Genomic DNA, 14508 nt, shown 5'->3' with positions numbered 1-14508 from the left:
CAGTTGTCTTGACGATCCTGACACCAGGATGTGCCTGTGTGTTCTGCACCTTGTCACGTGCACTTTGCATGACAACTGACCAGTCCTGTAATGTCTCTGGATGAGTTTTGAAAAGAATTATTAGTTCATGTCACGAAAGAGTAAAATATCTCATAAGAAATAAATTGCGGTCTTTAACTGCAGTCATGGCAGCACTTTCAAATCCTTGCAGCATCCGTCTTTATCATTCATTTGGCTTTGCTGAAGGCACCTCCCCCGCCTACTTTGCTATAATGATCTGCATCTGTTTGGAGATTTTTTTTATTTTGCGCATTTTGGAATGTTTGTTAGGGGTATGTAATGAGCCAGGAATTCCAGAGCGCTACAATGCAAAGCAGACTACATACAATCATTTTTCTGATTTGTATTTCCGTGAGCAGTCGCAGTTCCAGGAGTTTTAAATAAGGGAAAATACACAAAGATTCTACACAGATTATAATAATATTTTTGGGCTTATGACAAATTTAGTGATGATGTTAAAAAAGCAGCAGCTTGGTACTAAAATCCCAAATTGAACATGCATAACTGTTGAATTTGGTTGACAAAGTAGCTTGGAAACAAACTTCACCTACCTGACACAATAACATCAACATTCTGGCAATATCTGTGAAATTACATAAGCTTGTTGGGTCCTAGTTTGTTTGGACAAAGTGGACAAATGTTCATTATCCTTACACAACAACCACGTGGCCATGTTCCAGTGTTCTGCCATGTTATTTTGGTGGTCATTCTTTCCAAAGGCATAGCCAACCAATCAGTTCAGGTCAATTAGTGATTTCTTCTCCCGTCTCAAACCGGCGTTGGCCTTGTGGCCCAGTGGGACGCCCAAGCCAGTAAAGGGAAGCACGCAGGCACAGGCACAATGGTCCCTACTCTCGTTTGTCATTTGTGACATTGTGTCATTGGGGACAATTCAATTGTTTTTGTGTTTGCTATACACTTTAATGGAAAATAGGATTGTGACAACCGTCCAGTCCATCATCCATTCATGAAAATGGGAATAAATATGGAGGTGAGCGCTTGTGTTGTCTGTACAAGGTATGAGCCTGAAAATGAAATAAACATAACCACATTAGAATGCTTTAAAAATAGTTGCAGTCAACATTGCGGCGTATATGTACAAGGTTTTTTTTTTTTCAGTACGCACCACTGGACTGAACAGTCAAGCCAAGATGGGCCCTTTAGATGGCTAACATGCCTCGCCATTATCTTGACTTAGCACTGAACAAGAGCGATCGCAAATAATGATCATTTGTACGTGCGCTCAGCATGCCAACCATAAGGCTTGGTTCATAGATCATAATTGGAGAAGGGCCTGGTTACATGCTTGTCACAAAGCAACGGCGCATCGCTTTGCCCTGTCTGGAATTTCAACTATGAACCCCTCCGCTTGTACCGCATCTTATGTTATGACATGACACATAATGGGCGAGAGTCATTTCCCTGCATAGCATGTCGTCATAACAAGGAGTCTGTTTACGGCAGGGACAGCTAATACCCGAAAGCTACTGCGATGGCTTGTTAGGGAGGTTCACTTTCACCACTTTTAGATCACTTTTTTTTCATGCTATGCAGGTGTGGTTTGCATACTGCAAGGAGCCCTTTGATACAAAAATAAATTCAATAAATAAAATAAAATAAAAATCTACCATCATCATCACCTAAATCAATCACAATGGCATTACTCATTCATGAATTAAATAAAAAGTAAAATATTAGTCTCTGCTACAAGTACAGATTAAAATAAATACAATTACTAAATAAAATAAAACAATAGTACCACCGTCATCAACTAAATCAATCACAATGACATTACTCAACTTGGATTCATTGAATTGAATAAAATATTAGTCTCTGTTACAAGAAGACATTAAATGAGGGCCAAAAATCTGAAATCTTTTTTTTTGTTTTTTTTGTTCATTTGCTCAAGCTTCCTTATAACCAGAGCAGAGCCCAAATGTGTTATGAAACAATGCTGCACCTCTTCCAAGAAAACATTTCTTCACTCAGTGATTTTTGTCAGTGGAACAGATGGAAAATTGATCATCAACAAAAAGAGTGGGATCCCGAGTGTGAACGTCTGGCTCGGTGTGTCTGATCCCGAGTGTGAACGTCTGGCTCGGTGTGTCTGATTCACCCTCCGCTCTCCACATTTAATTCTGTTTGATCTCCTGAATGTTTCTGCTTCTAAATTGGGTCTCCGCCTCCCACACACCGCCGCATTGAGCAAGTACAGCCATGGTTTTTCGAGTCCCATTCAGATATCTACCCGTCCACCTCCACTCTCTGTGCACTATTGTCGTATCCGCACATTCTTTGTTTCCCCTCGATCCTCATGGAAGTGTTGATTGGGTTATTTCAGCCATCACAAAATGTGGGTGTGATGTCTTTGTGTGTATTTCCATTCAGTACTGCCCTCTGCCCTTCTTAGGTGATGGAGACAAAGAACATGCTTTACCTGGTCACGGAGTATGCCAAGAATGGGGAGATCTTCGGTGAGTGATCTTTTGAAACTGCATTGTCAGCACGCACAACCTATTGTGTCCCTCCCAGCTCCGTTTCACCACATACCTTCCCCGATGCGTCGCTTTAAACAAACAAGTATCAACGTTTTAGATTGGTTGCAACAGTCATGTGGTTTACGGACCTCGGTGGCAGTCGTCCTATGATAGAAATCTGAGCTCAATGTCCTGATCAAGTGTATGTCACGTGCTGCACATGTGAGTGAACCGTCACTTCAAAAGGAGAAACGTTGCATTTATTGCTAGACGGTAGATTCAACTGATGTTGATTTAGTTTCTTTATACTTCTGCATGTCATTAAAGCTGATTAAATAAAACGCTTCACAGCAGTAGATTGATTACACGATGAGTGCTAAAGGTATCGTTGTTTTGCATCTGTAGACTGTAGCAGCATAAAAACACACTATTTACCCGCTGTACCCGCTGAGCCATTAGCTCTATTTGCACTACACAAGTAACATTAAAATTGACGTATGAGAGACAGGATAGGCAAACATCTAGATGAGGCCATAAACTGATATACACACATGGACATAATTCTTGGAACCTTTCTGAAAACCTTACAAATTTGTCATTGCCAAGTTTTGACCAAATATCTCTAAAGCACAATTTGAAAACACATCAGTAGCAAATTAGAATGTGGAAAAGATTAATCACCATTTGTAGCCTAAAGGTCTTTGCTACTCGCCCGTCTGACAACTAACAATGGATTCAACAATAGATGATGTGGCCTATAAAGGTACCAGGAATAGCAATATCTCGCACCCGCATGACCCTAACGCACGCAAAAAAATAGCCTTTTCAAACTCAACACTACACACCCACGGACAATACAACCGACAAGTGTGAAGTAGACTCCATGAATGATTGTCGGTCAAAACGACGAAACACACCCACACATTTAGTCATTTTTTCTGAATCAAGTCTGAATGGTTCGATGTTTTTTTTATATATATATATATATATATATATATATATATAGAGAGAGAGAGAGAGAGAGGAGAGAGAGAGAGAGAGAGAGAGAGAGAGAGAGAGAGAGAAGAGAGAGAGAGAGAGAGAGAGAGAGAGAGGAGAGAGAGAGAGAGAGAGGAAGAGAGAGAGAGAGAGAGAGAGAGAGAGAGAGAGAGAGAGAGAGGAGAGAGAGAGAGAGAGAGAGAGAGAGAGAGAGAGAGAGAGGAGAGAGGAGAGAGAGAGAGAGAGAGAGAGAGAGAGAGAGAGAGAGAGAGAGAGAGAGAGAGAGAGCCCTTTGCAATATGTAACAGCAGTAGGTCGTCTGATTGAATGTTGAGGAACAGAGTTACTTTTTTCCCTTTAAGTGCTATCACATGTCACAGAAGTCGTTGTGTAAGCATTTTCGTACATACAGTCTTGGATGATGCACTGTGTTTATGCCAATGCCTAGCACAAATAAAGCCACTCATGTGGAAAGAAGGAACATAACCAGATCTTAATCTTTGTCTGTTGAGACCAGACAAGTGTGTGCGCCGTGTGATATCTCTAAACCCAGCCAACGGGACATACTTAGGGGGACCACAAATCAAGTAGTTTTCTTTTTTTTTTTTTTTTTGGAGGGTAGGGGGGGGGGGTGATGCAAGGATTGCATCAACTGCAGCATCGACTTCTTTGAAAGACAAATATATCTGGAATCATTCCAATTTTCTGATGACACCTCAGGCTAGTCAATCAAATATTGAAAGAGCTGTTTTCCAAATGTGACTACTTAGGATCACAATTTGTGAAAGACCTATTTACTGAGACCAGCAAATTTGCAACTATTATTTTTGTTCATACAGCGATTGTCACATGAAATTGTGACAATAATGGAGAATCCATCAATTTAATTCATCGGCTGAGTTGTAATATGAACAACAGTTGTTATGACGGGTATTGAAGTTTGAAAGGAAACTACAGTTTGCAGTACAAGGCGATATTCAAAACGAAATAATGTGCACAATGGAATGGCACAGGAAGATTGATCTGATATGAACAATATGCAAGCAGATCACGATCCGCTTATCAACCTGACCTATGAGACAGTCTGAGAATGTATGAAACCTAATTCCAGACACAGTTGATTGGAGAGGATTACTCAGCAGTCTACGTAACAAACAGTCTTTGCGTGTCTTTGAGGCCAGTGTTCCACTTGTGATGTTGACTCAGCAACTGCCAGTCCGGCTCATGTGACCCACAGAGCGCTAGGAGGCAGACAGTAAGAAAAACTGAAAAGGAAAAAAAAAAATCAAAAATAGTCGGCTTCACTGCTGCTTCGGCCAAAAGAGAAGGGATGGCATGTACAGCTGCCGCCGCGTCTCGTTCTCACCTCGTTTGCCCGCGTCTCTCTTAGATAACCAATGACGGATGGATATTTCACATTGCACAGTCTGTATATTTCCTCTCGGATCATCGCCGGGATTTAGAAAACCATTGTGTCCCGATTCCTCTGACCCCCTTGCCCTGATTGCACAATGGAATATTGTTACGCAAGAGCCAGCGTATATGTCATCATCAGTTGCAGCAGTCACCGCTTGGACTCAGACAGGCCAGATATCGAAAGTGTTTTATTCACTTTGGTTTGTGCAATCACCAGCAGTGGAACCTTAAAGGTCCAACTATTTTTTTGTATTTCAAAACATTCCCCCCCACCCCCCCCCCCCCCCACCCCCCACAATAAGGCAATTTTGAGTTGAGCCGCTTATGCTGCGCTTCAAGAGATTTCCAAACAGATCAAACTTGGAAATTGGGTCAAATGCAAATACAGCAGCAGTCCAGTGAGTGGAAGCTCAATAGAATAGGAAGAAGAATAGAACGGAGAAGCGTGTGGCGACATCCATTTGAATTTGGAAGGTGGTGGTGAAATGTAGGGCATGCATATTTAAGAAAGCACTACTGGCGTGATGAGGAGAGCGTTGAAGCTGGCAGCTCGCTCGCTCACTCACACAGATCTCAGTCTGCCTGATGGGAAAGGAAGGAAACATTGTTGCCTTCAAAGAATTCCTATTTCTGATACACCGCCCTATTTGCATAAGCTGTCAATTTGCGTTTGCTCATGAGCCCTCTGGCATATCACGGGGTCACTCGTAAAATGAAAATGACTACACAAAATGTGTTTCACGTTAATCTGGATCTCTTTGGATACTTCAGCAAAACAATTGGCCCGTTTCTCTCAATCATATATTTCATGTTACTGTACTCAAGCAAATTTACAAGACCATTGTGGATTTTAAGAAGAATAGTTAGCTAGGAAAGAAGGTTTTGACCTACCTACCACAAAGGAGTCATGAGTAAAGTAATCCCACCAGCAGCTGTTTTCTCATGGACATGAGTGATTGTTACATCATCGGTGAAACTCACATTTGCACACTTGACTAATTTGATTTCAAGGACGAAAGCTTATATAAATAAGGAACCAAACTAATACATCCCGTCCTATCTGTGGAATGTCATGTGCTGTTGAATAAACAAACTATGTGTACATGGCACGCATATCTCATTTGTTTGAAATCGAGACGATATTGCAAGTAGTTAATAAGTTAATGATCTTCTTGCGGGGGGGAAAACTAACTACCAGTGTTTGCGTGGGAGTGATGTAGAAAATCGTCTGCCAGTTGCGTGCAGCTTCTGTCAAGTGATCACAGATTAGATTTCAAACCAGTGAAAAGCTGAAAGACAAACAATTGTTGGACCCCAGCTACTTCAAGCATTTCGTATCGGTTATCATCACTCTGGGATCTTGCTCTGTCAGAAAAGAAATAGTTTGACCATCATCGTTTGAAAATGACACCCAGTAGAGCCCTCGCAAGGAACTGACCTTTAAAATAAATACTATTGTCGATATAAAACAAAACCTGAACAATTTCAAATTCTTCATGGGTGTTTGGCTGTCTCGGCTTTAATTAAGTCTTTCAAAGATTAGCCGTAATATAAAACTAACATTACATAAAATAACATCATGCTTCAATGTTACGCCCACGAACCTAAGCTTATAGATTAATAGAGCTCAAAATATACAGTAATGAAATGTAATCACCTGGCTAGAATAGGATTTAGATACTATAAAATTATATCTATCGACCAATCATTAATGTCTTTTAAAGTTGATGATGCTTCAATCGTAACATTAGCGTTTAAGAGAACAGTGCCACCTGAATTGATGAAAATGTTCCTTTTGGATCACATTTTGTTTTCAAACCTATTGAAATATACGCGTCAAAACCAAACAAAAATCAAATCGTAGTTGTAGTATATTAAAAACCGAGCTGAGCTCCAGCTGGCTCCGAATCACTCCAGAAGGTAATAAGCACCGCCGTCTCTCGACACGCGGCATAGATGTGACTCGAATGTGGTCGCTTGGCTCGGCTATCGGTTACTGATGTGGAAAAAGTCCGAGTGTTTTTTTTTTTTTTTGCCCCTTGTACTTCACACCCGCAGACTCTCTCTCTCTCCTCTTTCCGACCACGGCGTGATCTGAAGCTAGGCCAAGGATCGATCCAGCAATCTTCCCTGTAGACACACTACACTGTTTGTCCCGTCTAAACCTGAGCAGCTGTTACGAAACTCTCTCAATTCCTCCGCCGGCTCTCTGGCATAGCTCAGCGACTGGTGATCTGTTCCCTAATACAGCTATGAGTCACGCTTGTTCTGTTGAGTTCTTTGGCCTGGCCAACATTGGATCTAGGGATTATTCATCCTGCTTGACTTTGACTCGCTTTGGGTACTCATTTCCTACTTAACGGCCCGGTAATTAAAGATGGCTTGTTCAACTGGAGTTCAAAGTATGTGCGCTCTTTTGGAAACAAAAGCTTTACATGGGTCAGTGCTTAAACCTGACGTTCGACACGTAGTGTGCTTTTGTGTATTTATTTATGCTATTTGGTTTAAATATTTAAAGTGTTGTAAACACGTTGCAATCTACCTAATTATATTCAATATAGTCTTTCCTTAAACCAACACTCAGTGATAATGATTTGCAAATATCAAAGTAGTAAACCTCAAATTGAATCTCTGTCCTCGGGGGTTCTACTCCCATTGCCCAAAATTCTCCAGGGCACGTCAGGTGATTCTATTTCCTTGCAGCCTCAAAAGACCGCGGAGGGATGACGTCCCTTTCGCGATCTGCTCTCTTGGACCTCCTCGACACATTCCCCTCTGCGGTGTTTCTTTTGATTAGCAACTTTACATGAAAAAATGAAGCTCGGCCCTGGTCACCGAATGGCATCCCGTTTGGAATGTACCAGCTACTATCTAATCAGTAGCCTTTTCTCTGATGTTAGCAATTCCTCTACCGTGCTGTGGGTGATTTAACGTTCCCTCGGAGCAAGACAAAAACGAGTCTTAACGTCCTCGAGATGCTTTTATGCCACAAGACTGAGTCCTTGAATAATTTGCCACTTGATGTGCGTTGCTGGTTCGTGGGAAATATTTTGCTCTACTTAAAATATTTGATGTGCATTTTCATCTAAGGACATTGGTGTCAAACCCAAGGCACCGTGGCCAGACACGGCCCACCACATCATTTTATGTGGTCCATAAAGACAAATTATGCATCGACTTGGTGTGTGAATTAAGATTAAAATTACAAATTGTCTTTGCTTTTAGAAAATACCGAAATTACTAGGATTTATTACCATTCATTTTTTTAAATTTTAACAGTTTTTACTAGACTGATTTTAAAACAAGAATTTTGTTTTAAGATCAAAATTTAAGATTCAAAATTTCCCGAAGTTGTCAAATTGGTTTGAGATCGTTAACTGTGAAAATATTATTACCTGATTTCTATCACTTCAATACCCATCCAAATATTCTGAACCACTGTGATTTGAAATGAAAAAAAATCCTACACTATACGTTAACTTTATAACCAATCAAGGATTGAATTGATCATTTTAATCATTTTCCTCTCTACTTTTGTTGCAGACTATCTGGCTAAGCACGGCCGACTAAGCGAGATAGAGGCCAGGAGGAAGTTCTGGCAGATCTTGTCTGCAGTGGAATACTGTCACAACCGCAAAATTGTCCACCGGGATTTGAAGGCAGAAAATCTGCTGCTGGATGGCCACATGAATATTAAAATTGCAGGTATGACTATGCACACACAGACATGAATTTTGACGCAATAAATTACGACAATTCAAAGGCAATGTCTTATTTTCTTTGCTAATGTTCATTACATTTTTATTATAAATATTGTGTATACTATTTTTCTTTCACTAAGTGGGGAGGATGGGCCAACAATTTTGTCAACATCTGTATTCCCCCGTGGGTGTGAAATCTAAAAGGTTTTGATCCATAGCCGCGCAATGGCGTCAGGACTGACGCACTTTAGAAATGTCTTAACTACCTGCTCTGGCCATTCGCACTTTTGTGTTGGGAAGTGGTTGGGGGTTGCGTGTGAGATGACTGTTTGCCGGAGCAAATTCTGGAAAAGGCTATCCTTTCAAAACGGATGTGGAAAGAGTGTGAAATGCCTCCCTAGGGACACCACAGCTTCATATTTGAAACATTAAAGATGAAGGCCAAAGAAGAGAAACGATACCAGATGTAGGCATGAAGAAATCAGTGTGGACAGTTTTAGTACTATTTATGCTCATTTAGAGTTACTGTGTTTACAGGCAGCTAGTCAGGATGTCACTGGGTGGAACAATGAAAGGAATAGTGATGGCTGAGATAATACGTTTCTGTTAATTCCGTTTATGCTCAGTAGCTTGTAGTGCCACTGAACTGTGCCGTGTTTTACTATTGTTTCAACAACACATAAGGAGCAAATTTGTTCCAAGAACATCAAATTACAGCAGCTGTTTGTTCATCCGCAATGTTCCAAGCCGAAAAGGTCCATTTTGACAGAAGCGTATGACTGTCATTTTACTGGCACATTGGTCCTTTGCGTGGAGATGTTATTACCTCAATTTAAAGAGACACTTTTGACTCGCAGCCAATTGTTCACGTCACAGATGAGCTTTGAAAAACAATGAACAGAACATTACTTGGCTAGTGATTAGGCGGAAGGGAGAAGAAAAAAAAACTCTCTGGGGAGGAGATGAGCAGCATTGTACGCTGTGTGCTTTTTACCCAGAATGCACTCTGACAAATGGAGGGATATGATCAACTGAGTGTAAATGTGGACTTCTTTGTTTCATTGACATGAATGCAAAATTGGTAGCGCTACCAAATAGGCTCATTAAAATGACAGCAAATTACGAAATACTATGAATCGTCAATATTGGGGGTGGGGAGGAATCTTTTCAAACTAATTGGGACTGAATCAATAGCACCCACGCGACTCAAACCGCCGAAGCTAGAAATAAATTTTACATTTCCTTTTTTTTTTTTCATATTGTCAATATTGCTTATACTTCCTATTCCACACATTCCTAACATTGGAGCCAATTGGATTTTTACTCATGTCTCTCCTCTCCGGGTTAGCTATTTGAAGCTCATCCAGGTAGCGGTCAGTGAAAAAAGGTCAGGCTCAAGTAGACTGCCGAGTGGAGGGGGCATCAGAGGCAGCAGGGAGGGTGGGGGGTGCCCTTCATGTTTCCACCTCAAAAAGCCTTTTTACATGCAAGGTGGGCTGTTTGAAGCTGGGTAGAGAGGTGGGTGAATATCATTTGCAAAACCAAAATGACACTCAGATCTCCAGTTTCCCGGAGCAGCACTAAATTCCGAATCTTTTAAGGAAGCTGCCGTCATGCACGGCTGAGTGCTTGACTGAGACACGAAGTGGAATACAAAACAAATACCGCATTTTATTTGGATCTTCACCATCTTGAATGGGTTCTTGCCCATCACTCAACCAAATTATACTGAATTGTGTTGAGTGGGTTCTTGTGTAATCATCCTAATATTGCTTATGGGCAGCTATGAAAAGATAGCCTTCTTGACAAAGGTAAATAAGACGCTGTTGTTGTACAGCCTCAAGCATAACACCACCATGGTGACATGTTTGTGCAACAGAAGCTCAAGTTGAGCCATCGGGGCAAAGAGATGACTCAATCATCTATCTGTCTTTGGCATATGGAGATATCTGCAGGCACTAGTTAGCTTTAGCCAACAACAGCGAGCTACTGATGGTGTAAAAGCCTCATTTTGAGCAAGCAGTACAATTTGGTTCATTTCACCACGGTATAATTAGGGTCAAATAAACTGTAAACATATTTCTTGAGCTCAGATGTCTTGGCATCGCGTGACAGCGCCACTTAATCGCCTGGCAGCATAAACTTTGATGAGCCTTTAGCTGTACACATTTTTAGTGCGCCATCGTTAAGGCTAATATTATGCTAATGTCGTGTGTGTCACACACACACACACACACACACACACACACACACACACACACACAGCGCAACTTGCCCGCAGCGTGCGGCAGCGTTTTGACGTCAAACGGGCTGCTCAGTATTCCGCTCCACGAAGTGGGTCACAGCTTGCGAAGCTAAATCTGCACTGGCAATAACGCGCACACACAAAAAAAAAAAAATTCTTACCTGTGTCACATCACAGCAGCATCACACAGCGAGCACCATTGGTGTTAGCGCCCGGTTTGGAACACCATTTTATAGTATTAGTGGCACTTCTGATGGAGTTCTAGATGTTTACGTGAGAACATTTGTCACACCAATAATTATAAAAGGTTCTTAGTGCCGAACAGGATTATAAAACTCATTTTGCTTCACGCTGCACAACATGTGTGTGTCCATGTGAGTCTGCACTCGTGGGCATCACCTCCCGGCCTAATCACCGTTATTTATTCTTTTTGCTTTTTTCCTCTTTCCTGTTTATATAACTTTGTCAAATGATGGGGGAAAAAAACTATGGGGACAAAGGTTTAAGTGAGCACCATTGTCTGTGCTTGTTATCAGTGGCTGCCATAGGAATCATGGATCACATTGGTAAAAAGCAAACAATACTAGTTTATTATCCTGACCTGTAACTTTCCATACACAACCACTTTTTTTTTTTTTTTTAATCCACTTTGGCCACTGGAAATCTAAAACACTGCTCATAACTTCAAGATAAAAATATCCTTTGTGGATAAACACCGCATAGATCGATATTCTATATTAATAGACAAGGTTTTGGTTTTTTTTAATTCATTTTTCACTTAAGATCCCTCTGTTTTTACAGCTACTACAGCTTGAACTTTGATTTTAAGACGTCGCCTCAAAGTGTGTGTACGTGTAGACGCTTCCCGTGTCATGCTTTTCGGTAGATAAAATCAGACTTGTTTGCTCTGCAGACAACCAGTCGGACGGAGCAAAGCCTTTGATGAGCTCATGTGATTTGAACATTTTTTGCTCAGGATACAAAATATTTGGCTTGTATATCACATGATGCAAAGCCCACTGATACTAAAAAGATGTTACACGCCTTACTCGATTCAATAAGGATTTCCTAGAAAAGTCGAAAAATTGAAATGTATTCAATAAATACATAGGAAAGTCATTTTCAGATGGCCTATTCTTACCTAATTTCCATATTAGACATAATCCCCAATTTGATGTTTTCTTTATGTAGTCATTAAAAAAAACGTAAAAATAAAACAATGAAATACTCTTTGCTGTTGGTTGTCAATAAGAGATTCCCTTTTTGAATTTAACCAAAGACATTTTCCATGATATGCTAATTTATTAAGTTGCACATATCTAGAAAAACAACTCAAAAACTTGGTTTTGAGATGAAAACGCCTCCAGACTTTGACAATTAACGGGCGGTTTCGGTTTGCTTGACCATCTCATCAAAGACACAAATGTTCCATGGCATTAATTAGACTAAACTGCTAATTGTCCAGCGTAAAACAATTGTATTTCCATTGAGCAAGCACAGTTGAAATTCACATAACAAAGATATACAAGAAATCGTTTTTACATACCTGTGGCATCTCTGAGCTTCTTCATGAAAGCTCTTCCAATTTAGTTAGGATTTAGATTTTCCAACTTGGATCCACTTTTATCTGAGATGTCATAACTAATAAAGCCTTGTGACATCAACAGACAATTTGAAGATGCTTATTTATTGTCAAATCTACTGGTATGGATTATACCACTGGATAATGGAATTGAAATAAAAACTGATAATCTCATGTAATTATTCTCAACTGCACAATATTATTTTGAACTATTATAATCCAAGTCCATGTTTTGCCATCCATGAGTTGACTGCTTTGTAAATGTATCAAAGTCAGGATTTTTAATCTTCTGGCAACACTTTGAAAATGATCCCACCGTTGTGTCTTTGGCAGATTTTGGATTTGGGAACTTCTTTGAGCCCGGCGAGCCTCTGGCCACGTGGTGTGGCAGCCCCCCCTACGCGGCCCCTGAGATCTTCGAGGGCCAACAGTACGAAGGCCCCCAACTGGACATCTGGGTAAGTTGTTGACAATATTCTCTGGTGCTGTTGATAACAATCCCATCTGAATTTTTATTTTATTTCTATTTTTATTTTATTTTTTTGGATTGTCCCAGAGTATGGGTGTGGTTCTATACGTGTTAGTCTGTGGTGCCCTGCCCTTCGACGGACCCACTTTACCTGTGCTCCGACAGCGAGTCTTAGAAGGAAGGTTCCGCATCCCCTACTTCATGACTGAAGGTAGGAAACCCTCCCTTGATGCAGGCAAAAACATTTATTCCCCATGTGACAAGCATCACACCTTCTGATTGGATTACCACACGCTCAATGTTACTGCACCATGTGTTAATGAAATGGATCTTTTAGGTCAAGGACACAGAATGATAGTAAGCATTTCTATTAGCGTACTTTATATGTCAAGGGAGCCACGCTTTCACTGCCCATGCCAGCTAGTTAGCAAGAGATTAATAAATCCCAGAACCCGAGCAGTCGATGGGCAACCGTGCCATTGTTTTTATGTTTGTGATTGGACCTTGAAACAACATGATGATGTCAGGAGAGTGGCAGGGAAACTGGTTGTTCATGAGAAATAAGAACAGTATGTTCTTGTGCTCCTTCCTTAAATCACTCGCCTGCTTTGTTGTGTTGCTCATCTCACCAGGCAGTAAATACAGTGGAGTGACAAAGTGTTTTGTCCCTTAAAACTAAGAACTCCGTGGCCCACCCAAAGCAACAACAAGCATTTGCAATACTCTTAACTGGCGATGAGTGTTTCACATCTCGGTGGAGAGATTTTGGCCCACTGCAAACATGGTCTGCCACCATTCTCGCTATTCCACAGCTGGATGTTGGCACACCGCAGAAGGACGCGTGAGTCATGTTATCCAGGGAAACCGTCAACCCAACACCGCGTTTCTATTTGTGCATGTCAGACAGTTGTGGCTGAAATGCATCAGAAACGGCAAACCAGAGTATCATTAAAACTTAAGTCATTGGCTGTAATAATGCAAATAATTAGGAAAGAATTATTTTCTTCATGAGCATGTTATGTCCATATTTGTCCATATTTACTGCAGGGGGCTTATGAGGAGTAATTTATAGCATTTTGCCCTAAGAAATAAATTTTAAAGGAACAATTAATCTGTTCACTTCTAATGAAAAACTCATGTATTTTTTTTTTATACCCTTTGAGCTAAAAGCTTCACAATCCTACAATTCAAATCCATTTTCTGGTTCATAACAGTTTAACAAGGGTAACGTCTTAAACCCTAACCGATCTTTGAATGAATGGAACCCGAGTACAATTGCCGGTGGGTGAATATTCAAGAAATAGTCGTTATTTTATATTGCCCTCAATTCAGTGGCTAATAGATTAGCATTGTTGTTTTACTTAGTAGCCATAAATCCAAAGATTTGCTTTGTTGAAGCTTTTACAGTGAAACATTTTATTAGTTAATGACATTTTGAATTATAATATTTGCATCTAGTCAAGTTTATTGGTATTGCTCTTAATGAGAAGAGTCACAAAGGGCTTCACAAGCCCGTAGTTGACAATTAGTGACATCAAAATCTAAATGTACTCACTTACTCAACTAACTCCATCATTTAA

General features: G+C 40.5%; 1 protein-coding gene across 1 annotated transcript in view; it reads left to right on the top strand.

Moving 5' to 3' along the window:
* Positions 1-14508, top strand: part of sik2b (salt-inducible kinase 2b) — a 29352-nt gene that overhangs the window by 4261 nt on the left and 10583 nt on the right. The window contains exons 3-6 of the mRNA XM_085915684.1: positions 2471-2534; positions 8475-8636; positions 12793-12917; positions 13016-13139. Coding sequence (XP_085771810.1) covers positions 2471-2534; positions 8475-8636; positions 12793-12917; positions 13016-13139 — 475 coding nt within the window. The remainder of the gene's footprint in view (positions 1-2470; positions 2535-8474; positions 8637-12792; positions 12918-13015; positions 13140-14508) is intronic.

Source organism: Syngnathus leptorhynchus, chromosome 7, assembly GCF_054491065.1.
Source record: "Syngnathus leptorhynchus isolate UIUO chromosome 7, UIUO_Slep, whole genome shotgun sequence".
In the NCBI taxonomy this organism is placed as follows: domain Eukaryota; kingdom Metazoa; phylum Chordata; class Actinopteri; order Syngnathiformes; family Syngnathidae; genus Syngnathus; species Syngnathus leptorhynchus.
The sequence above is the reverse complement of the archived record's forward strand: the minus strand, read 5'-3'. Positions and strand labels throughout refer to the sequence as shown.